Source organism: Drosophila ananassae, unplaced genomic scaffold (assembly GCF_017639315.1).
Source record: "Drosophila ananassae strain 14024-0371.13 unplaced genomic scaffold, ASM1763931v2 tig00000166, whole genome shotgun sequence".
NCBI lineage: Eukaryota > Metazoa > Arthropoda > Insecta > Diptera > Drosophilidae > Drosophila > Drosophila ananassae.
The window spans coordinates 96,471-122,325 of NW_025319141.1; the positions used below are offsets into that span (position 1 = coordinate 96,471).

Genomic DNA, 25,855 nt, shown 5'->3' on the forward strand with positions numbered 1-25,855 from the left:
AAAATCGACTGTTTTACCGCTGATGGTGATGCTACCTTGGTTGGAGTTATTAAACCGCATCGCCTTGGTCTTTGATGCGTTGATGGAGAGGCCTACTGCGTTGGCTCTCTTCTCGAGGTCGGACGCCTTGGCTTGTATATCGATGAGTCTGTGTGATTGGAGGCATATATCGTCGGCGTAGTCTAGGTCTTCAAGGTGTTGTGTGGAGCTCCAAGTTATCCCGCGTCGATGCATGCTTACTTCTCTCATGATCTCATCAATCACCAGGTTGAACAGTAGGGGTGATAGAGGGCAGCCTTGCTTGACGCCAGTGTTCGTCTGAAAGGGTGCACTGATTTTTCCGTTGTGCAGTACTGCCAGGTCCGCATCATCATAGCTCTTACTATGTTTACGATGTTGATTGGCACTCCTTTCCTTGCAAGTGCACGCCATATTGCCGCCCTGTCTATTGAGTCAAACGCTTTTTGGAAGTCGATGAATATAAGGTATAGTGGCGAACGCCATTCCACGGGTTGTTCGGTTATTGTGCGTAGCGTGTTTGCCTGGTCTACGCAGCTCCTAAGTGGTCTAAAACCTCCTTGTTCATCTCGAATTGTTGGCTCTAGTTTCTCCATAAGTCGTTCGTTCAGCAGGGTCGCTAATATTTTATAGCTGGTGTTCAACAGGGTGATCCCTCGCCAGTTGTTACAGTCACTGAGGTCTCCCTTGTTTGGTAGCTTAACGATTACTCCTCTCTTCCAAGCGTCAGGAATATTACACTTTCGGCTTGTAATATTTATACTGTGTAATTGTAAGCAATTCACAATGGCCTCTTGCCAGCTCAGCGGTAGCGTATTTGCCTACCAAACAAGAGGTCGTGGGTTCGATCCCGACCCCCGATAAATAAAAAAAATTATGAATTATTATAATTTCGCATGATATTTATGAAAAAGTCCAAAGCGGAACTCCCAGATGTCGACAAGTGGCAGCCCCACTACATGGGATAAGTCGCGTCCGGCCAATCACCGGGCCGAACGAAAATAACAATGATTACAAGAACAAATACAAGTACAATCGAACCAAATGACACTCCAAAACCGATGACGACCCTTCGCATCTCGAAACGGACACGAATTGGACAATGGAACGTTAGGACTCTGATGGAGCCATCCAGATTGGCGCAGTTGGAGAACGAGATGGACCGACTGCAGATCGCAATTGCTGGCATCAGCGAGATGAGATGGAGTGGGAAGGGAGCAACAACATCACAAAGTAATCTAGTGTTTCATAGCGGAAGCAGTGATGGTGGACGAAATGGAGTAGGGATTTATGTTTCGAGGAAATTTAAACAGACACTTATCTCCTGGAACCCCGTCTCTGACAGAATCATCACCGCCAGATTCCGATGCAACGCCAGGCACATCACCATCGTGCAATGCTATGCCCCAACAGAAGACGCCAGCGATGACATCAAAGACGACTTCTACAACGCACTCATCTCATCCCTCAACAAGGTCATAAGAGGCGACATCAAGATTCTCATGGGTGACTTTAATGCGAAAGTCGGCCCCAACAACACCGGATTGGAATCAGCCATGGGCCGGCATGGTATCGGCACGCGAAGTGACAATGGAGACAGGCTGATCGACTTATGCCAGACCTTCCAGTTCCAGAACAGTATTTCCCCTTCCAGAACAGTATTTCCCCACAGGGAAGTTCATAAATATACATGGACATCTCCAGATGGAAATACCCGCAACAAGAAGACCGACCCCCCTGAATATACATCGACTCAGAGATACTACCCTATCCTCCAGAATGGCAACAGCACTACGCGAACAGTTGACACCACAGCGGAACTGCCCTTGGGAACAAACTTGCAGACTACTGAGAAGTACCGCAGAGGAGATGCTTGGCACGAGACAACGCAGCTGCTCTGAATGGATCTCGGCGGACACATGGGAACTCATCAGTAGACGGAATAGACTCAAGTCGATAGCGGATCACGACGGCAGAGCCAGAGAAGAACACAGGTTTTTTCACACAAATTGGTGAAAAAATCAGCTAGACGCGACAAGAGAGCCGTACTGGACAGCATTGCAGAAAACGCAGAAAGAGCAGCAAATACAAACAACATGCGCTCACTGTACCAGTTGATAGGCAAGCTATCTGGAAGCTACCAGAGGCAAACCCAACCCATTCGAGACTCAGACGGTAGGCTCCTAGTAGCCGACGATGCTCAACTTGAGAGATGGAGGCAACACTTCATGGAGATCAGCTGTACAGAGCAACCAGGCAACACACAGCCCGACTTCAGAAATATCGTACCCAACTGCAGCGTTAGGATACCCCCAACCCCTCCCTCAATCAGAGAAATACGAGATGCAATCAGGAAGTTAAAGAGCAACAAAGCGGCGGGAGAGGACGGCATATCTGCCGAACTCCTCCAGATTGACCCGCAACTAATAGCCGAACCATTGCACCCGCATTTCAAAGATATATGGGAAAGTGAGCAGTCATTTACGAGTATGAATTAATTAGTGTAGGAAAGGTCTCTCTTTCGAGGCTGGGTGGGTTTGCTTAGAGACTACATTTAAGGATAAGGATCCTTGACACCACAGCGGAACTGCCCTTGGGAACAAACTTGCAGACTACTGAGAAGGATAAGGATCCTTAAATGTAGTCTCTAAGCAAACCCACCCAGCCTCGAAAGAGAGATCAGCCAGGTCTTTTCCCCATTGTACAATTCTCTAATAGCATTAATAATAATAATAATGGTATTTTGTAGGACTAACGATCATAAAATTTAAATACATTTAATTTTGGGCCTGCATCCCTTAAAATTTTAGATTTAGGGGTTTTTATTTGCCCATGGAATTTATCCCTCGCTTCAATGAACACGTGCAAGGGTCATTGCAAGCGCACGTGCAAGGGTCATTGCAAGGACACGTGCAAGGGACAAATTGCATAACAGGTATCACAGGTACGAACCGTAACATAACACGGTACTTTATAACCTATAATAACAGGTAGTAGCTTATTTTTGATTGGTCCAGTCGGATAAAAATGACCTTAAAAATTTTTACTTCATATATTTCTAACCCTAAAATTGCACAACAGGTAGATCAGGTAGATATAAAATATGGTTTTTATTGCCTTTTTAATAACGGAGGAAATTGCGTAACCCTAAAGGGTTAACGTACAATGTTTTATTATTTTGGATATTACCTAACTTGGATATGTATTGGAAGATCCATTAATCCCCAGATCAGTCAATGACAAAAATTTATCGAGTGACGACGTTACTCTGCCGGAAGTACTTTTTAAAAGTGTGAAAAAGTCTTTTTTTTAATGCAAAAATTAGTGTGAAATAGTATTTTTTAAGTGCAAAAATAAGTGTGAAAAGTATATTTATAAAAGTGAAAACATCATACATGAAATTGCAGTAGCTGAACGGGAGTCTTCAGCTGAATTAAAGGCATTACATAAGGACATGATCCTTGCCTTGGAAGTTATTCCTAATTCTTCCAACTCGGCTCCGAAATCATCCAATTCATCTATTTGCTCGATCTGGACTAGTCATTTGCTTTAGAAATTGCCTCATCTAAAACCTGAAGCCTGCATTCTAGCTCGGTTTTATTTAGAGGAAGTGATCCATCTTCCAAACGTTCCTCCAACCGGCGAATGCTTTTAACTTTGACATTTAATCTTCTCTTTAAGTCAATAAGAGTTGTGGAATTAAGTTTTTGTTTAGTACTTTCCATTTTAAAAATATTTTTTTTTTTCAATACAAAACCGAAAACAATGCAAATTCAAGATTTTATTAATTTATTTAAATTTTTTGTTAAAGTAATTTTATTAATTTATCTAAATTTTTATTAATTTTAAAATATTAATATCAAAAATTTACTAAAATAAATAACTTTTAGAAATTTATTTAAAAATTTATTGAATTTAATTCATTTTAATGCGAAAACGAAAATAATTAATTAATCTTATTTAAATATAATAAATAATTTATTAAATAATTTACAAAAAAAAATCTAAATTGATTAATTAATTGATAACGAATTATTAATAGTCGAAGCACAGAGAATCCAAAAAAAAATAGTTGGTTGCCAATGACACCGAAACCAATATGCACAAATTGTAGGGGAGCGCGTCACTTGGCGGACCGTTAAACTATAGGCGCCAAAAAGTGCATATACATACATACATACAGCAGCGGATAACGGTGGGAGAACGAGAATATTATCGCTGCATATATATGTATGTATACTAAATATATATGCACCGTTATTTATCTTTAAATAATTTTTGGCTGCACTTTAGTATTTTTTTGAAGATTTTTAAATTCGAGAGCGAGGGGTAGGGGGCGACAGTGATTTCAAATAATATAAATATTTTCTTTTTTATTTTATTTACAGGCAGTACATGTAGAGTAGCACATATATTTATAATAAAATTTTTAGAACTTTTATATATGTTGTTATTTATTTTTGCTCTACTATTTTTTCTACGTATGCTGTTCTACAGCAATGCTGTATCCGAGGCGCTGTGGGGAACGTTCCAATTTCAGTTCCTGACGTTGTGACTGCGCTTCCGCGCTATTTCGACTCTACTCATGTCATCCAAGTCCATTTAAAAAGGAGGTTAGAGTACGCTCACAATTTCATGACTGAAACTATTCGACCCGCTCGGGTCCTTGAAGCTGTACGGTACTTAGTGAATACCGAGCTCTACAGAAAGCACAACATTTCACTTAACGAGTCATGGCTAGCACAACTTCAAGGAAGTAATGAAATTCCTTTTATTGCGGATGAATCTGATCGTGAATTCACTACCACAACCGGCGCGAGCAACTCTATGTATGTTATATATATATTGTTTATATATGTTTTGTGTCACTGTCACTATTTTTTGTTGCTTTTTTATTAAATTATATTCACTACAGTCCACCCGGGGGCGCCAAAATGTTAATTGAGATTAGTTTATCTCGTCGCAAAAAAAACGAAAGGAAAAAATGGTGGCTGTAGAATTAAATTATTGCAAAAAAGACGAACGAAAATGAAAAATTGCGTGCACTCTTTTCAACGTTATAAATTCGATTATATATTCATATCAACAAAAACTTAAGCCTAGCTTATCTAGTGCGGCGAAGCGGGGCGAATTCATGGGAGAGCGCAAGTGAGAGCTTTACTTGCGCTCCCGCTTTGCCCTAAACTAACTTCATAAAATTCCACTTAATTATCTACATTAAATATACACACATATTCTTAACTTCATATAATGTTCATTAACATAACTAAAGTTCTATTTTTAACATATCTCTTATGTTCTCTAATAAACCATTTCCAAACAAAAGAACAATTAATCGTTTTCAAATTATATATTAATCAGTTAAAATCGTTACTTCGTAATCCAAAATACATAACTAAACTTTTACAAGCCAACTTTTAAATTCTTCGCCAAACACATTGGCTTCACACATTTTCTAACAAATTAAATTGTCCATCGCCCAAGAATACGGCTTCACAAATTCATTAATCTCATTACTCGTCCATCGTCCAACACTTGGCTTCACGAATTTATCAAACACATCTTTCGTCCATCGCCCAACACTTGGCTTCACGAATTCATCAAACACATCTTTCGTCAATCGCCCAACACATGGCTTCAGGAATTCATTAAACACATTTCTAAAGCAACTCTCGTCCATCACCAATCACATGGCTTCACGAATTCACCAAACACATTTCTAAAGCAACTCTCGTTCATACATGGCCAATTACATGGCTTCACGAACACTCTCTTTTTCAACAGACTTTTCCAACTGATATTGTTATTTGTAATTTACATCAAGCTCTTCTGGAATTTGCTCTTCCAGTAACTTTCGCAAACTTTCGTGTGGGTACTTGTAATGCCTATTGTTCTGTGTAGACTTTAAAACGTATCGGTCTCCGTCCAATACCTCGACCACCAAAAAAGGTCCTCTGAACTTAGGATCTAGTTTCGTTTGCTATCTCTCCCTTTTTTTAGGCAGCACAAAGTCCCCCACACAGAACCTTATTACTAGACCTGCATGGAATTTGCATGGCTTCTTATTTTTTATCCATACATTACATTTTTCAAATATTAGAATTTTAAATACATATTAAAAGTATGCTAAATATATGCAATAAATATGCACAAATTATTCAAAAAATATGCTATAAAAAGGAAATTTAAATTTCCTAAAAAAGGTATATCTACTTTTTAAATATTAATAAACCAGGAATAAAACATGTGGGTCACGTAACGTAAATATATAAAATTTTCAATCTTTGTGGTCTAAGTGATTTACGTGTTAACGTAAATGTGATTTTAAACAAGAAAGGAAAGCTAACTTCGGGCGGAGCCGAAGTTGATATACCCTTGCAGAAATTGCTATCAAGTTAAATATTCATATGGTAAATTTTTTCATAATCCATTTAAAAAACATATTTAGCCCATTTAGTTAAACACACCCAGAGTAGCGTTATCAGAATATTGATATCGAATAATGGTATTTTGTAGGACTAACGATCATAAAATTTAAATACATTTAATTTTGGGCCTGCATCCCTTAAAATTTTATATATAGGGGTTTTTATTTGCCCATGGAATTTATCCCTCGAATCAATGAACACGTGCAAGGGTCATTGCAAGCGCACGTGCAAGGGACAAATTGCATAACAGGTATCACAGGTACGAACCGTAACATAACACGGTACTTTGGCACCTATAATCACAGGTAGTAGTAGCTTATTTCTGGTTGGTCCAGTGGGATAAAAATGACCTTAAAAATTTTTACTACATATATTTCTAACCCTAAAATTGCACAACAGGTAGATATAAAACATGGTTTTTATTGCCTTTTAAAAAACGGAGGAAATTGCGTAACCCTAAAGGGTTAACGTACAATGTTTTATTATTTTGGATATTACCTAACTTGGCTATATATTGGAAGATATTGGAAGATGACAAAAATTTATCGAGTGACGACGTTACTCTGCCGGAAGTATTTTTTAAAAGTGTGAAAAAAGTATTTTTTTAGTGCAAAAATTTTTTAAGTGCAAAAATAAGTGTGAAAAAGTATATTTATAAAAGTGAAAATTAGTAAAAGTTTATTTCATAAATAGTTTTCAAATTACATTTGAAACAATTTGGTAAGTCTAATCACCCAAAACTTTCAACCTAACAATTCTTATGGAAGGCGCGCGCGACCCGCCGAGAGGAACCCGAGGAGCGACGACGAGAGCAGGTGCAAAACACTGCTGACCATGCCGCTCGGAGGATCATTCCGGACCATCGAATTCCCGAACGGATTCGGGATATGGTGGCGCGCGCGACCCGCCGAGAGGACCCCGAGGAGCGACGACGAGAGCAGGTGCAAAACACTGCTGACCATGCCGCTCGGAGGACCGACCCGGAGTACCGAATTCCTGAACGGATTCGGGATGCCGCAGCGCGCGCTTATCATCGGCAGGACTCGGAGGAACGTGCAAGGGAACAGGAGAGGAAGCGAGAACGGGAAATGGATGCCAATAACAGGAGAGCAACCGGGAGAAATCCCATCGCAACGACGGGAAACACGCCAACAGCGGAGGATTCGGGAGGAACAAATTCGGCAAATGGCAGAGGATCGGCTAATCAACTTTAGGATGGACCCCCAAAACCGACTGGATGCCTCCCAAAGGCAGTCACAAAGGAACGTGGACGCAAGAGCAGCCCTTTCTGAGGATGAGATGGAACAGGAACGGGAACTACAGCGTCATAGGATTCGATCATCGGCGAGGGATCTTTATCACAGGAACATAAAGGAAGGACCAACGGAAATTTGTGTCTGCTGTGGAGGAACGTGGTTCCGTTCGCAGGTAAGTGGATTATAAATCCTTGCTATCTCCTCTAAATTTCCCCTCCTAAACCTTGGCCACGCTTTCTATTTGTCGAGAAAATTTCCCAGTCCGTCCAGAAAATATAATTTTTGCAACACCTGCCGTCATGCCGTCTCTTTAGTCAAACTTTCATCATTCTGCTTTCGAATGGTTTCGACTTTCCCGAAATCCCCGAGTGCTTAAATGAACTCACTTGCCTCGAAGACCGCCTGATTTCACCGAGAATCCCTTTCATGAGGATTATTTCTCTCGGCTATGAAAGGCAATGCTGTATCCGAGGCGCTGTGGGGAACGTTCCAATTTCACTTCCTGACATTGTGACTGCGCTTCCGCGCTATTTCGACTCTACTCATGTCATCCAAGTCCATTTAAAAAGGAGGATAGAGTACGCTCACAATTTCATGACTGAAACTATTCCACCCGCTCGGGTCCTTGAAGCTGTACGGTACTTAGTGAATACCGAGCTCTACAGAAAGCACAACATTTCACTTAACGAGTCATGGCTAGCACAACTTCAAGGAAGTAATGAAATTCCTTTTATTGCGGATGAATCTGATCGCGAAGCGGTAGAGCAACTTCTTCAGCAGCAGCACCAATCCCAAAATGTTGTTGAGCTCGAGGAAAATTTAAATCCCGGAGGCCATGAAACATTATTGGAAAATAATGATACTGCAATTCAACGCATTGCATTGGCACCGGGAGAAGGCCGCCGCTCAACAAGCTTAACGCTTGACGAAGATGCAGAGGAACTTTCATTTCCAACTATTTCTTGCGGATAAATATTTAAAGGAAATCTGTGTTTACGACCGTCGTTGCGCTGTGGTTTTAAAAGTTTTATATATATAAATCCAAAATTAAAACATAGTATGATCTACTGATTTCAATAAGATAATAAAAATCTCCCATAGAAAAATGTTTAGAGAAAAATCATAGAAGACCAAACATTAATGTAGAAAATAGGAGATTTCAACTTTGGATGAGTATTCCAAAGATATAACTGCTAGATACCATTTTTTAATTTTAGTTGCTACACATACATTTTAAAAATGATATGTACTAGGCACTACATAATTCAATATATGGTAAAATTTAATAAATTTCCTCTCTTAGGTGCACCGCGGAAAATGTGGGTGATAGAACCTATGTTTGTTCTGGACTTTGGTTCAGGGGAGCTTCACGGTTATGGAGCAGATGAAATTATGCGTGGAGATTTTTTTCTGTTGGCCTGTGTAATTCATGTCTATCCAAATTTTTCAAGAAATGTGTTCTATTTTGCCATAACACCATATATCAGAGCCCAAAACATTTTTCCGGTACACCAATTAATTCTGCCAATATATGCCAAGTTGGCATTGCCAACCAATAATTCAGTCTATCCAAGTTTTTCAAGACATGTGTAATATTTTGCCATAACACCATATATCAGAGCCCGAAACATTTTTCCGGCACACCAATTTGGTTTCCATGAAAGTCCATATTCCAGAAATACGCACCGCCATCGAAAATTGAAAATTCAAGCAACAGTATGTGTCGGGTCCATCAGCCGCCGGAAAGATTGGCCGTTTATTGAATTTGTTTATCTTTTCTTTAATCTTTACGTCTCTAAACGCGCCGCCCGCTTTCGTGAATTCAATCCGCTACCTGAATCTGCCGTAGTGCGCTATCGTTGTCTCGCTCTCTCGCGGTGTCTCTTGGTCGCTCCGCAGCATCAAGCGTTGAGCCGCGCTCCGACGTTTCTTTTTTTAATTCGGTCTTCAACCCTACGCAGTCACATACATATGTCGTGTGCGGTTCTATATATAAAATAAATCATTTAAATAAATTGTAATCATACATAGAAATCTAACGGTGCAAGTTTTTATTAATGCAAAAATTGGAACATTAAATAAAGCTCCCAAGGTAGGTAAAGTGGTCGACAAAATCGACTGTTTTACCGCTGATGGTGATGCTACCTTGGTTGGAGTTATTAAACCGCATCGCCTTGGTCTTTGATGCGTTGATGGAGAGGCCTACTGCGTTGGCTCTCTTCTCGAGGTCGGACGCCTTGGCTTGTATATCGATGAGTCTGTGTGATTGGAGGCATATATCGTCGGCGTAGTCTAGGTCTTCAAGGTGTTGTGTGGAGCTCCAAGTTATCCCGCGTCGATGCATGCTTACTTCTCTCATGATCTCATCAATCACCAGGTTGAACAGTAGGGGTGATAGAGGGCAGCCTTGCTTGACGCCAGTGTTCGTCTGAAAGGGTGCACTGATTTTTCCGTTGTGCAGTACTGCCAGGTCCGCATCATCATAGCTCTTACTATGTTTACGATGTTGATTGGCACTCCTTTCCTTGCAAGTGCACGCCATATCGCCGCCCTGTCTATTGAGTCAAACGCTTTTTGGAAGTCGATGAATAGAAGGTATTGTGGCGAACGCCATTCCACGGCTTGTTCGGTTATTGTGCGTAGCGTGTTTGCCTGGTCTACGCAGCTCCTAAGTGGTCTAAAACCTCCTTGTTCATCTCGAATTGTTGGCTCTAGTTTCTCCATAAGTCGTTCGTTCAGCAGGGTCGCTAATATTTTATAGCTGGTGTTCAACAGGGTGATCCCTCGCCAGTTGTTACAGTCACTGAGGTCTCCCTTGTTTGGTAGCTTAACGATTACTCCTCTCTTCCAAGCATCAGGAATATTACACTTTCGGCTTGTAATATTTATACTGTGTAATTGTAAGCAATTCACAATGGCCTCTTGCCAGCTCAGCGGTAGCGTATTTGCCTACCAAACAAGAGGTCGTGGGTTCGATCCCGACCCCTGATAAATAAAAAAAATTATGAATTATTATAATTTCGCATGATATTTATGAAAAAGTCCAAAGCGGAACTCCCAGATGTCGACAAGTGGCAGCCCCACTACATGGGATAAGTCGCGTCCGGCCAATCACCGGGCCGAACGAAAATAACAATGATTACAAGAACAAATACAAGTACAATCGAACCAAATGACACTCCAAAACCGATGACGACCCTTCGCATCTCGAAACGGACACGAATTGGACAATGGAACGTTAGGACTCTGATGGAGCCATCCAGATTGGCGCAGTTGGAGAACGAGATGGACCGACTGCAGATCGCAATTGCTGGCATCAGCGAGATGAGATGGAGTGGGAAGGGAGCAACAACATCACAAAGTAATCTAGTGTTTCATAGCGGAAGCAGTGATGGTGGACGAAATGGAGTAGGGATTTATGTTTCGAGGAAATTTAAACAGACACTTATCTCCTGGAACCCCGTCTCTGACAGAATCATCACCGCCAGATTCCGATGCAACGCCAGGCACATCACCATCGTGCAATGCTATGCCCCAACAGAAGACGCCAGCGATGACATCAAAGACGACTTCTACAACGCACTCATCTCATCCCTCAACAAGGTCATAAGAGGCGACATCAAGATTCTCATGGGTGACTTTAATGCGAAAGTCGGCCCCAACAACACCGGATTGGAATCAGCCATGGGCCGGCATGGTATCGGCACGCGAAGTTCCAGAACAGTATTTCCCCTTCCAGAACAGTATTTCCCCACAGGGAAGTTCATAAATATACATGGACATCTCCAGATGGAAATACCCGCAACCAAATCGACCACCTGTGCATAAGTAAGAGATGGAGGCGTTCGCTGAGAGGTGTACGCAATAGGAGAGGCGCGTCAATAGACAGTGACCACGAGCTTGTAGTTGGAGAGATCTCAATCAAACTCCAACGAAAGCACACTGCCACCAGGGCCACAAGAAGACCGACCCCCCTGAATATACATCGACTCAGAGATACTACCCTATCCTCCAGAATGGCAACAGCACTACGCGAACAGTTGACACCACAGCGGAACTGCCCTTGGGAACAAACTTGCAGACTACTGAGAAGTACCGCAGAGGAGATGCTTGGCACGAGACAACGCAGCTGCTCTGAATGGATCTCGGCGGACACATGGGAACTCATCAGTAGACGGAATAGACTCAAGTCGATAGCGGATCACGACGGCAGAGCCAGAGAAGAACACAGGTTTTTTCACACAAATTGGTGAAAAAATCAGCTAGACGCGACAAGAGAGCCGTACTGGACAGCATTGCAGAAAACGCAGAAAGAGCAGCAAATACAAACAACATGCGCTCACTGTACCAGTTGATAGGCAAGCTATCTGGAAGCTACCAGAGGCAAACCCAACCCATTCGAGACTCAGACGGTAGGCTCCTAGTAGCCGACGATGCTCAACTTGAGAGATGGAGGCAACACTTCATGGAGATCAGCTGTACAGAGCAACCAGGCAACACACAGCCCGACTTCAGAAGTATCGTACCCAACTGCAGCGTTAGGATACCCCCAACCCCTCCCTCAATCAGAGAAATACGAGATGCAATCAGGAAGTTAAAGAGCAACAAAGCGGCTGGAGAGGACGGCATATCTGCCGAACTCCTCCAGATTGACCCGCAACTAATGGCCGAACCATTGCACCCGCATTTCAAAGATATATGGGAAAGTGAGCAGTCATTTACGAGTATGAATTAATTAGTGTAGGAAAGGTCTCTCTTTCGAGGCTGGGTGGGTTTGCTTAGAGACTACATTTAAGGATAAGGATCCTTGACACCACAGCGGAACTGCCCTTGGGAACAAACTTGCAGACTACTGAGAAGGATAAGGATCCTTAAATGTAGTCTCTAAGCAAACCCACCCAGCCTCGAAAGAGAGATCAGCCAGGTCTTTTCCCCATTGTACAATTCTCTAATAGCATTAATAATAATAATAATGGTATTTTGTAGGACTAACGATCATAAAATTTAAATACATTTAATTTTGGGCCTGCATCCCTTAAAATTTTAGATTTAGGGATTTGCCCATGGAATTTATCCCTCGCTTCAATGAACACGTGCAAGGGTCATTGCAAGCGCACGTGCAAGGGTCATTGCAAGGACACGTGCAAGGGACAAATTGCATAACAGGTATCACAGGTACGAACCGTAACATAACACGGTACTTTATAACCTATAATAACAGGTAGTAGCTTATTTTTGATTGGTCCAGTCGGATAAAAATGACCTTAAAAATTTTTACTTCATATATTTCTAACCCTAAAATTGCACAACAGGTAGATCAGGTAGATATAAAATATGGTTTTTATTGCCTTTTTAATAACGGAGGAAATTGCGTAACCCAAAAGGGTTAACGTACAATGTTTTATTATTTTGGATATTACCTAACTTGGATATGTATTGGAAGATCCATTAATCCCCAGATCAGTCAATGACAAAAATTTATCTTTTTAAAAGTGTGAAAAAGTCTTTTTTTTAATGCAAAAATTAGTGTGAAATAGTATTTTTTAAGTGCAAAAATAAGTGTGAAAAAGTATATTTATAAAAGTGAAAACATCATACATGAAATTGCAGTAGCTGAACGGGAGTCTTCAGCTGAATTAAAGGCATTACATAAGGACATGATCCTTGCCTTGGTAGTTATTCCTAATTCTTCCAACTCGGCTCCGAAATCATCCAATTCATCTATTTGCTCGATCTGGACTAGTCATTTGCTTTAGAAATTGCCTCATCTAAAACCTGAAGCCTGCATTCTAGCTCGGTTTTATTTAGAGGAAGTGATCCATCTTCCAAACGTTCCTCCAACCGGCGAATGCTTTTAACTTTGACATTTAATCTTCTCTTTAAGTCAATAAGAGTTGTGGAATTAAGTTTTTGTTTAGTACTTTCCATTTTAAAAATATTTTTTTTTTCAATACAAAACCGAAAACAATGCAAATTCAAGATTTTATTAATTTATTTAAATTTTTTGTTAAAGTAATTTTATTAATTTATCTAAATTTTTATTAATTTTAAAATATTAATATCAAAAATTTACTAAAATAAATAACTTTTAGAAATTTATTTAAAAATTTATTGAATTTAATTCATTTAAATGCGAAAACGAAAATAATTAATTAATCTTATTTAAATATAATAAATAATTTATTAAATAATTTACAAAAAAAAATCTAAATTGATTAATTAATTGATAACGAATTATTAATAGTCGAAGCACAGAGAATCCAAAAAAAATAGTTGGTTGCCAATGACACCGAAACCAATATGCACAAATTGTAGGGGAGCGCGTCACTTGGCGGACCGTTAAACTATAGGCGCCAAAAAGTGCATATACATACATACAGCAGCGGATAACGGTGGGAGAACGAGAATATTATCGCTGCATATATATGTATGTATACTAAATATATATGCACCGTTATTTATCTTTAAATAATTTTTGGCTGCACTTTAGTATTTTTTTGAAGATTTTTAAATTCGAGAGCGAGGGGTAGGGGGCGACAGTGATTTCAAATAATATAAATATTTTATTTTTTATTTTATTTACAGGCAGTACATGTAGAGTAGCACATATATTTATAATTAAATTTTTAGAACTTTTATATATGTTGTTATTTATTTTTGCTCTACTATTTTTTCTACGTATGCTGTTCTACAGCAATGCTGTATCCGAGGCGCTGTGGGGAACGTTCCAATTTCAGTTCCTGACGTTGTGACTGCGCTTCCGCGCTATTTCGACTCTACTCATGTCATCCAAGTCCATTTAAAAAGGAGGTTAGAGTACGCTCACAATTTCATGACTGAAACTATTCGACCCGCTCGGGTCCTTGAAGCTGTACGGTACTTAGTGAATACCGAGCTCTACAGAAAGCACAACATTTCACTTAACGAGTCATGGCTAGCACAACTTCAAGGAAGTAATGAAATTCCTTTTATTGCGGATGAATCTGATCGTGAATTCACTACCACAACCGGCGCGAGCAACTCTATGTATGTTATATATATATTGTTTATATATGTTTTGTGTCACTGTCACTATTTTTTGTTGCTTTTTTATTAAATTATATTCACTACAGTCCACCCGGGGGCGCCAAAATGTTAATTGAGATTAGTTTATCTCGTCGCAAAAAAACGAAAGGAAAAAATGGTGGCTGTAGAATTAAATTATTGCAAAAAAGACGAACGAAAATGAAAAATTGCGTGCACTCTTTTCAACGTTATAAATTCGATTATATATTCATATCAACAAAAACTTAAGCCTAGCTTATCTAGTGCGGCGAAGCGGGGCGAATTCATGGGAGAGCGCAAGTGAGAGCTTTACTTGCGCTCCCGCTTTGCCCTAAACTAACTTCATAAAATTCCACTTAATTATCTACATTAAATATACACACATATTCTTAACTTCATATAATGTTCATTAACATAACTAAAGTTCTATTTTTAACATATCTCTTATGTTCTCTAATAAACCATTTCCAAACAAAAGAACAATTAATCGTTTTCAAATTATATATTAATCAGTTAAAATCGTTACTTCGTAATCCAAAATACATAACTAAACTTTTACAAGCCAACTTTTAAATTCTTCGCCAAACACATTGGCTTCACACATTTTCTAACAAATTAAATTGTCCATCGCCCAAGAATACGGCTTCACAAATTCATTAATCTCATTACTCGTCCATCGTCCAACACTTGGCTTCACGAATTTATCAAACACATCTTTCGTCCATCGCCCAACACTTGGCTTCACGAATTCATCAAACACATCTTTCGTCAATCCCCCAACACATGGCTTCAGGTACTTAATAAAACTTTTCTAAAGCAACTCTCGTCCATCACCAATCACATGGCTTCACGAATTCACCAAACACATTTCTAAAGCAACTCTCGTTCATACATGGCCAATTACATGGCTTCACGAACACTCTCTTTTTCAACAGACTTTTCCAACTGATATTGTTATTTGTAATTTACATCAAGCTCTTCTGGAATTTGCTCTTCCAGTAACTTTCGCAAACTTTCGTGTGGGTACTTGTAACGCCTATTGTTCTGTGTAGACTTTAAAACGTATCGGTCTCCGTCCAATACCTCGACCACCAAAAAGGGTCCTTAGGATCTAGTTTCGTTTGCTATCTCTCCCTTTTTTAGGCAGCACAAAGTCCCCCACACAGAACCTTATCACTAGACCTGCATGGAATTTGCATGGCTTCTTATTTTTTATCCATACATTACATTTTTCAAATATTAGAATTTTAAATACATATTAAAAGTATGCTAAATATATGCAATAAATATGCACAAATTATTCAAAAAATATGCTATAAAAAGGAAATTTAAATTTCCTAAAAAAGGTATATCTACTTTTTAAATATTAATAAACCAGGAATAAAACATGTGGGTCACGTAACGTAAATATATAAAATTTTCAATCTTTGTGGTCTAAGTGATTTACGTGTTAACGTAAATGTGATTTTAAACAAGAAAGGAAAGCTAACTTCGGGCGGAGCCGAAGTTGATATACCCTTGCAGAAATTGCTATCAAGTTAAATATTCATATGGTAAATTTTTTCATAATCCATTTAAAAAAAATATTTAGCCCATTTAGTTAAACACACCCAGAGTAGCGTTATCAGAATATTGATATCGAATAATGTTATTTTGTAGGACTAACGATCATAAAATTTAAATACATTTAATTTTGGGCCTGCATCCCTTAAAATTTTATATATAGGGGTTTTTATTTGCCCATGGAATTTATCCCTCGAATCAATGAACACGTGCAAGGGTCATTGCAAGCGCACGTGCAAGGGACAAATTGCATAACAGGTATCACAGGTACGAACCGTAACATAACACGGTACTTTGGCACCTATAATAACAGGTAGTAGTAGCTTATTTCTGGTTGGTCCAGTGGGATAAAAATGACCTTAAAAATTTTTACTACATATATTTCTAACCCTAAAATTGCACAACAGGTAGATATAAAACATGGTTTTTATTGCCTTTTAAAAAACGGAGGAAATTGCGTAACCCTAAAGGGTTAACGTACAATGTTTTATTATTTTGGATATTACCTAACTTGGCTATATATTGGAAGATATTGGAAGATGACAAAAATTTATCGAGTGACGACGTTACTCTGCCGGAAGTATTTTTTAAAAGTGTGAAAAAAGTATTTTTTTTAGTGCAAAAATTTTTTAAGTGCAAAAATAAGTGTGAAAAAGTATATTTATAAAAGTGAAAATTAGTAAAAGTTTATTTCATAAATAGTTTTCAAATTACATTTGAAACAATTTGGTAAGTCTAATCACCCAAAACTTTCAACCTAACAATTCTTATGGAAGGCGCGCGCGACCCGCCGAGAGGAACCCGAGGAGCGACGACGAGAGCAGGTGCAAAACACTGCTGACCATGCCGCTCGGAGGATCATTCCGGACCATCGAATTCCCGAACGGATTCGGGATATGGTGGCGCGCGCGACCCGCCGAGAGGACCCCGAGGAGCGACGACGAGAGCAGGTGCAAAACACTGCTGACCATGCCGCTCGGAGGACCGACCCGGAGTACCGAATTCCTGAACGGATTCGGGATGCCGCAGCGCGCGCTTATCATCGGCAGGACTCGGAGGAACGTGCAAGGGAACAGGAGAGGAAGCGAGAACGGGAAATGGATGCCAATAACAGGAGAGCAACCGGGAGAAATCCCATCGCAACGACGGGAAACACGCCAACAGCGGAGGATTCGGGAGGAACAAATTCGGCAAATGGCAGAGGATCGGCTAATCAACTTTAGGATGGACCCCCAAAACCGACTGGATGCCTCCCAAAGGCAGTCACAAAGGAACGTGGACGCAAGAGCAGCCCTTTCTGAGGATGAGATGGAACAGGAACGGGAACTACAGCGTCATAGGATTCGATCATCGGCGAGGGATCTTTATCACAGGAACATAAAGGAAGGACCAACGGAAATTTGTGTCTGCTGTGGAGGAACGTGGTTCCGTTCGCAGGTAAGTGGATTATAAATTCTTGCTATCTCCTCTAAATTTCCCCTCCTAAACCTTGGCCACGCTTTCTATTTGTCGAGAAAATTTCCCAGTCCGTCCAGAAAATATAATTTTTGCAACACCTGCCGTCATGCCGTCTCTTTAGTCAAACTTTCATCATTCTGCTTTCGAATGGTTTCGACTTTCCCGAAATCCCCGAGTGCTTAAATGAACTCACTTGCCTCGAAGACCGCCTGATTTCACCGAGAATCCCTTTCATGAGGATTATTTCTCTCGGCTATGAAAGGCAATGCTGTATCCGAGGCGCTGTGGGGAACGTTCCAATTTCAGTTCCTGACATTGTGACTGCGCTTCCGCGCTATTTCGACTCTACTCATGTCATCCAAGTCCATTTAAAAAGGAGGATAGAGTACGCTCACAATTTCATGACTGAAACTATTCCACCCGCTCGGGTCCTTGAAGCTGTACGGTACTTAGTGAATACCGAGCTCTACAGAAAGCACAACATTTCACTTAACGAGTCATGGCTAGCACAACTTCAAGGAAGTAATGAAATTCCTTTTATTGCGGATGAATCTGATCGCGAAGCGGTAGAGCAACTTCTTCAGCAGCAGCACCAATCCCAAAATGTTGTTGAGCTCGAGGAAAATTTAAATCCCGGAGGCCATGAAACATTATTGGAAAATAATGATACTGCAATTCAACGCATTGCATTGGCACCGGGAGAAGGCCGCCGCCCAACAAGCTTAACGCTTGACGAAGATGCAGAGGAACTTTCATTTCCAACTATTTCTTGCGGATAAATATTTAAAGGAAATCTGTGTTTACGACCGTCGTTGCGCTGTGGTTTTAAAAGTTTTATATATATAAATCCAAAATTAAAACATAGTATGATCTACTGATTTCAATAAGATAATAAAAATCTCCCATAGAAAAATGTTTAGAGAAAAATCATAGAAGACCAAACATTAATGTAGAAAATAGGAGATTTCAACTTTGGATGAGTATTCCAAAGATATAACTGCTAGACACCATTTTTTAATTTTAGTTGCTACACATACATTTTAAAAATGATATGTACTAGGCACTACATAATTCAATATATGGTAAAATTTAATAAATTTCCTCTCTTAGGTGCACCGCGGAAAATGTGGGTGATAGAACCTATGTTTGTTCTGGACTTTGGTTCAGGGGAGCTTAACGGTTATGGAGCAGATGAAATTATGCGTGGAGATTTTTTTCTGTTGGCCTGTGTAATTCATGTCTATCCAAATTTTTCAAGAAATGTGTTCTATTTTGCCATAACACCATATATCAGAGCCCAAAACATTTTTCCGGTACACCAATTAATTCTGCCAATATATGCCAAGTTGGCATTGCCAACCAATAATTCAGTCTATCCAAGTTTTTCAAGACATGTGTAATATTTTGCCATAACACCATATATCAGAGCCCGAAACATTTTTCCGGCACACCAATTTGGTTTCCACGAAAGTCCATATTCCAGAAATACGCACCGCCATCGAAAATTGAAAATTCAAGCAACAGTATGTGTCGGGTCCATCAGCCGCCGGAAAGATTGGCCGTTTATTGAATTTGTTTATCTTTTCTTTAATCTTTACGTCTCTAAACGCGCCGCCCGCTTTCGTGAATTCAATCCGCTACCTGAAACTGCCGTAGTGCGCTATCGTTGTCTCGCTCTCTCGCGGTGTCTCTTGGTCGCTCCGCAGCATCAAGCGTTGAGCCGCGCTCCGACGTTTCTTTTTTTAATTCGGTCTTCAACCCTACGCAGTCACATACATATGTCGTGTGCGGTTCTATATATAAAATAAATCATTTAAATAAATTGTATATATATATAAATAAATAAATCTAACGGTGCAGGTTTTTATTAATGCAAAAATTGGAACATTAAATAAAGCTTCCGAAAACGCTCGGTAACTGACATTATTGAACCCCGATGTGATTGTGCTTATTTGTTGAATTATTTTCCATTGAAAATTTGAGCTGCGCGGCATAAAATATATAAACATAAACAAATTTGTCGGATAAGTTAAGCCTTCTCCTCGCGGAGTCTCATGCGAGTCCTCGATAAAATTAGCAGTTAACTCAACACGCTAAGCTTAGTACGACGCAGAGATGAAAAAGAAATAAGGACCAGATATAGCAACACCACGAAGCCACACACGGCCTTAGTTCGCAAACTGAGTCCTCATCATACCAGGACTGGTATATTCCAGCACGACCAATGGTCATACCTTAAAGTCTAATATCTAACGAACTGAATTACCTCCTCTCCGACACGGCCATCCTGACATATACACGTCCTCGTGTCTATAATCAACATCTGAATTTCAAACTTAACCGCATAATCTTAACTTCATATAATGTTCATTAACATAACTAAAGTTCTATTTTTAACATATCTCTTATGTTCTCTAATAAACCATTTCCAAACAAAAGAACAATTAATCGTTTTCAAATTATACATTAATCAGTCAAAATTTTTTTTAAAGTAATTTTATTAATTTATCTAAATTTTTTATTAATTTTAAAATATTAATATCAAAAATTAACTAAAATGCGAAAACGAAAATAATTAATTAATCTTATTTAAATATAATAAATAATTTATTAAATAATTTACAAAAAAAAATCTAAATTGATTAATTAATTGATAACGAATTATTAATAGTCGAAGCACAGAGAATCCAAAAAAAATAGTTGGTCGCCAATGACACCGAAACCAATATGCACAAATTGTAGGGGAGCGCGTCACTTGGCGGACCGTTAAACTATAGGCGCCAAAAAGTGCATATACATACATACAGCAGCGGATAACGGTGGGAAACGAAAACGAGAATATTATCGCTGCATATATATGTATGTATACTAAATATATATGCACCTTTATTTATCTGTAATAAATAAATAATTTTTGGCTGCACTTTAGTATTTATTTGGAAGATTTTTAAATTCGAGAGCGAGGGGTAGGGGGCGACAGTGATTTCAAATAATATAAATATTTTCTTTTTTATTTTATCCACAGGCAGTACATGTAGAGTAGCACATATATTTATAATTAAATTTTTAGAACTTTTATATATGTTGTTATTTATTTTTGCTCTATTATTTTTTCTACGTACGTATGCGCCAAGAATTGAAAGGAGGGTGCAATATTCCAGCACAAGACGGATTTTAATTTGTCTTATCTCAACTTTCAATTTTTTGCACAAATACCTGGGGTTCTGCTTTCGGATCCTTTAATCCTGCGGCCACTTTCCTTTGACAATCGATGCAGGTGCAGGGCATGGGGACGACGAATCCTTCCAGTAGCAGCTAGTTGATTGGAGAAGTTTGTTTCGCGACGCGGAGAATTCTTTAATTTGTATTTTTGAATTCACTAGCACAATCGGCGCGACCAACTCTATGTATGTTATATATATATATTGTTTATATATGTTTTGTGTCACTGTCACTATTTTTTGTTGCTTTTTTATTAAATTATATTCAATACGGTCTACCCGGGGGCGCCAAAATGTTAATTGAGATTAGTTTATCTCGTCGAAAAAAAAACGAAAGGAAAAAATGGTGGCTGTAGAATTTAATTATTGCAAAAAAGACAAACGAAAATGAAAAATGCGTGCACTCTTTTCAACGTTATAAATTCGATTATATATTCATATCAACAAAAACTTAAGCCTAGCTTATCTAGTGCGGCGAAGCGGGGCGAATTCATGGGAGAGCGCAAGTGAGAGCTTTACATGCGCTCCCGCTTTGCCCTAAACTAACTTCATAAAATTCCACTTAATTATCTACATTAAATATACACACATATTCTTAACTTCATATAATGTTCATTAACATAACTAAAGTTCTATTTTTAACATATCTCTTATGTTCTCTAATAAACCATTTCCAAACAAAAGAACAATTAATCGTTTTCAAATTATATATTAATCAGTTAAAATCGTTACTTCGTAATCCAAAATACATAACTAAACGTTTACAAGCCAACTTTTAAATTCTTCGCCAAACACATTGGCTTCACACATTTTCAAACAAATTAAATTGTCCATCGCCCAAGAATACGGCTTCACAAATTCATTAATCTCATTACTCGTCCATCGTCCAACACTTAGCTTCACGAATTCATCAACACTTGGCTTCACGAATTCATCAAACACATCTTTCGTCCATCACCCAACACATGGCTTCAGGAATTCATTAAACACATTTCTAAAGCAACTCTCGTCCATCACCAATCACATGGCTTCACGAATTCACCAAACACATTTCTAAAGCAACTCTCGTTCATACATTGCCAAATACATGGCTTCACGAACACTCTCTTTTTCAACAGACTTTTCCAACTGATATTGTTATTTGTAATTTACATCAAGCTCTTCTGGAATTTGCTCTTCCAGTAACTTTCGCAAACTTTCGTGTGGGTACTTGTAACGCCTATTGTTCTGTGTAGACTTTAAAACGTATCGGTCTCCGTCCAATACCTCGATCACCAAAAAGGGTCCTCTGAACTTAGGATCTAGTTTCGTTTGCTGTCTCTCCCTTTTTTTAGGCAGCACAAAGTCCCCCACACAGAACCTTATTACTAGACCTGCATGGAATTTGCATGGCTTCTTATTTTTTATCCATACATTACATTTTTCAAATATTAGAATTTTACATACATATTAAAAGTATGCTAAATATATGCAATAAATATGCACAAATTATTCAAAAAATATGCATTTAAATTTCCTAAAAAAGGTATATCTACTTTTTAAATATTAATAAACCAGGAATAAAACATGTGGGTCACGTAGCGTAAATATATAAAATTTTCAATCTTTGTGGTCTAAGTGATTTACGTGTTAACGTAAATGTGATTTTAAACAAGAAAGGAAAGCTAACTTCGGGCGGAGCCGAAGTTGATATACCCTTGCAGAAATTGCTATCAAGTTAAATATTCATATGGTAAATTTTTTCATAATCCATTTAAAAAACATATTTAGCCCATTTAGTTAAACACACCCAGAGTAGCGTTATCAGAATATTGATATCGAATAATGGTATTTTGTAGGACTAACGATCATAAAATTTAAATACATTTAATTTTGGGCCTGCATTCCTTAAAATTTTAGATATAGGGGTTTTTATTTGCCCATGGAATTTATCCCTCGCACGTGCAAGGGACAAATTGCATAACAGGTTTCTGATTGGTCCAGTGGGATAAAAATGACCTTAAAAATTTTTACTACATATATTTCTAACCCTAAAATTGCACAACAGGTAGATATAAAACATGGTTTTTATTGCCTTTTTAAAAACGGAGGAAATTGCGTAACCCTAAAGGGTTAACGTACAATGTTTTATTATTTTGGATATTACCTAACTTGGCTATATATTGGAAGATATTGGAAGATGACAAAAATTTATCGAGTGACGACGTTACTCTGCCGGAAGTATTTTTTAAAAGTGTGAAAAAGTCTTTTTTTAAGAGCAAAAATTTTTTAAGTGCAAAAAATAAGTGTGAAAAAGTATATTTATAAAAGTAAAAGTTTATTTCAAAAATAGTTTTCAAATTACATTTGAAACAATTTGGTAAGTCTAATCACCCAAAACTTTCAACCTAACAATTCTTATGGGAGGAGCGCGCGACCCGCCGAGAGGAACCCGAGGAGCGACGACGAGAGCAGGTGCAAAACACTGCTGACCATGCCGCTCGGAGGATCATTCCGGACCATCGAATTCCCGAACGGATTCGGGATATGGTGGCGCGCGCGACCCGCCGAGAGGACCCCGAGGAGCGACGACGAGAGCAGGTGCAAAACCCTGCTGACCATGCCGCTCGGAGGACCGACCCGGAGTACCGAATTCCTGAACGGATTCGGGATGCCGCAGCGCGCGCTTATCATCGGCAGGACTCGGAGGAACGTGCAAGGGAACAGGAGAGGAAGCGAGAACGGGAAATGGATGCCAATAACAGGAGAGCAACCAGGAGAAATCCCATCGCAACGACGGGAAACACGCCAACAGCGGAGGATTCGGGAGGAACAAATTCGGCAAATGGCAGAGGATCGGCTAATCAACTTTAGGATGGACCCCCAAAACCGACTGGATGCCTCCCAAAGGCAGTCACAAAGGAACGTGGACGCAAGAGCAGCCCTTTCTGAGGATGAGATGGAACAGGAACGGGAACTACAGCGTCATAGGATTCGATCATCGGCGAGGGATCTTTATCACAGGAACATAAAGGAAGGACCAACGGAAATTTGTGTCTGCTGTGGAGGAACGTGGTTCCGTTCGCAGGTAAGTGGATTATAAATCCTTGCTATCTCCTCTAAATTTCCCCTCCTAAACCTTGGCCACGCTTTCTATTTGTCGAGAAAATTTCCCAGTCCGTCCAGAAAATATAATTTTTGCAACACCTGCCGTCATGCCGTCTCTTTAGTCAAACTTTCATCATTCTGCTTTCGAATGGTTTCGACTTTCCCGAAATCCCCGAGTGCTTAAATGAACTCACTTGCCTCGAAGACCGCCTGATTTCACCGAGAATCCCTTTCATGAGGATTATTTCTCTCGGCTATGAAAGGCAATGCTGTATCCGAGGCGCTGTGGGGAACGTTCCAATTTCTTTTCCTGACATTGTGACTGCGCTTCCGTGCTATTTCGACTCTACTCATGCCATCCAAGTCCATTTAAAAATGAGGTTAGAGTACGCTCACAATTTCATGACTGAAACTATTCCACCCGCTCGGGTCCTTGAAGCTGTACGGTACTTAGTGAATACCGAGCTCTACAGAAAGCACAACATTTCACTTAACGAGTCATGGCTAGCACAACTTCAAGGAAGTAATGAAATTCCTTTTATTGCGGATGAATCTGATCGCGAAGCGGTAGAGCAACTTCTTCAGCAGCAGCACCAATCCCAAAATGTTGTTGAGCTCGAGGAAAATTTAAATCCCGGAGGCCATGAAACATTATTGGAAAATAATGATACTGCAATTCAACGCATTGCATTGGCACCGGGAGAAGGCCGCCGCCCAACAAGCTTAACGCTTGACGAAGATGCAGAGGAACTTTCATTTCCAACTATTTCTTGCGGATAAATATTTAAAGGAAATCTGTGTTTACGACCGTCGTTGCGCTGTGGTTTTAAAAGTTTTATATATATAAATCCAAAATTAAAACATAGTATGATCTACTGATTTCAATAAGATAATAAAAATCTCCCATAGAAAAATGTTTAGAGAAAAATCATAGAAGACCAAACATTAATGTAGAAAATAGGAGATTTCAACTTTGGATGAGTATTCCAAAGATATAACTGCTAGACACCATTTTTTAATTTTAGTTGCTACACATACATTTTAAAAATGATATGTACTAGGCACTACATAATTCAATATATGGTAAAATTTAATAAATTTCCTCTCTTAGGTGCACCGCGGAAAATGTGGGTGATAGAACCTATGTTTGTTCTGGACTTTGGTTCAGGGGAGCTTAACGGTTATGGACCAGATGAAATTATGCGTGGAGATTTTTTTCTGTTGGCCTGTGTAATTCATGTCTATCCAAATTTTTCAAGAAATGTGTTCTATTTTGCCATAACACCATATATCAGAGCCCAAAACATTTTTCCGGTACACCAATTAATTCTGCCAATATATGCCAAGTTGGCATTGCCAACCAATAATTCAGTCTATCCAAGTTTTTCAAGACATGTGTAATATTTTGCCATAACACCATATATCAGAGCCCGAAACATTTTTCCGGAACACCAATTTGGTTTCCACGAAAGTCCATATTCCAGAAATACGCACCGCCATCGAAAATTGAAAATTCAAGCAACATTATGTGTCGGGTCCATCAGCCGCCGGAAAGATTGGCCGTTTATTGAATTTGTTTATCTTTTCTTTAATCTTTACGTCTCTAAACGCTCCGCCCGCTTTCGTGAGTTCAATCCGCTACCTGAATCTGCCGTAGTGCGCTATCGTTGTCTCGCTCTCTCGCGGTGTCTCTCGGTCGCTCCGCAGCATCAAGCGTTGAGCCGCGCTCCGACGTTTCTTATTTTAATTCGGTCTTCAACTCTACGCAGTCACATACATA

General features: G+C 39.3%; 2 protein-coding genes across 2 annotated transcripts; both read left to right on the forward strand.

Annotated features, from left to right (window-relative positions):
* The first annotated feature begins 1,079 nt into the window (after positions 1–1,079).
* LOC123258325 (craniofacial development protein 2-like) lies at positions 1,080–1,919 on the forward strand. The gene has a single exon (XM_044718193.1). The coding sequence runs from the start codon at positions 1,080–1,082 to the stop codon at positions 1,917–1,919; it is 840 nt and encodes a 279-aa protein (XP_044574128.1).
* Positions 1,920–10,891: 8,972 nt separating this feature from the next.
* Positions 10,892–11,840, forward strand: LOC123258326 (craniofacial development protein 2-like). Its single transcript, XM_044718194.1, has 2 exons — positions 10,892–11,425; positions 11,718–11,840. The coding sequence occupies exons 1-2, from the start codon at positions 10,892–10,894 to the stop codon at positions 11,838–11,840; spliced, it is 657 nt and encodes a 218-aa protein (XP_044574129.1).
* Positions 11,841–25,855: the final 14,015 nt, after the last annotated feature.

Coding starts and splice junctions, on each gene's coding strand:
- LOC123258325 (XM_044718193.1), top strand. CDS start 1,080: ATGACGACCCTTCGCATCTCGAAACGGACACGAATTGGACAATGGAAC.
- LOC123258326 (XM_044718194.1), top strand. CDS start 10,892: ATGACGACCCTTCGCATCTCGAAACGGACACGAATTGGACAATGGAAC. Junction 11,426..11,717: donor GCACGCGAAGTTCCAGAACA/GTATTTCCCCTT, acceptor CCTATCCTCCAG/AATGGCAACAGCACTACGCG.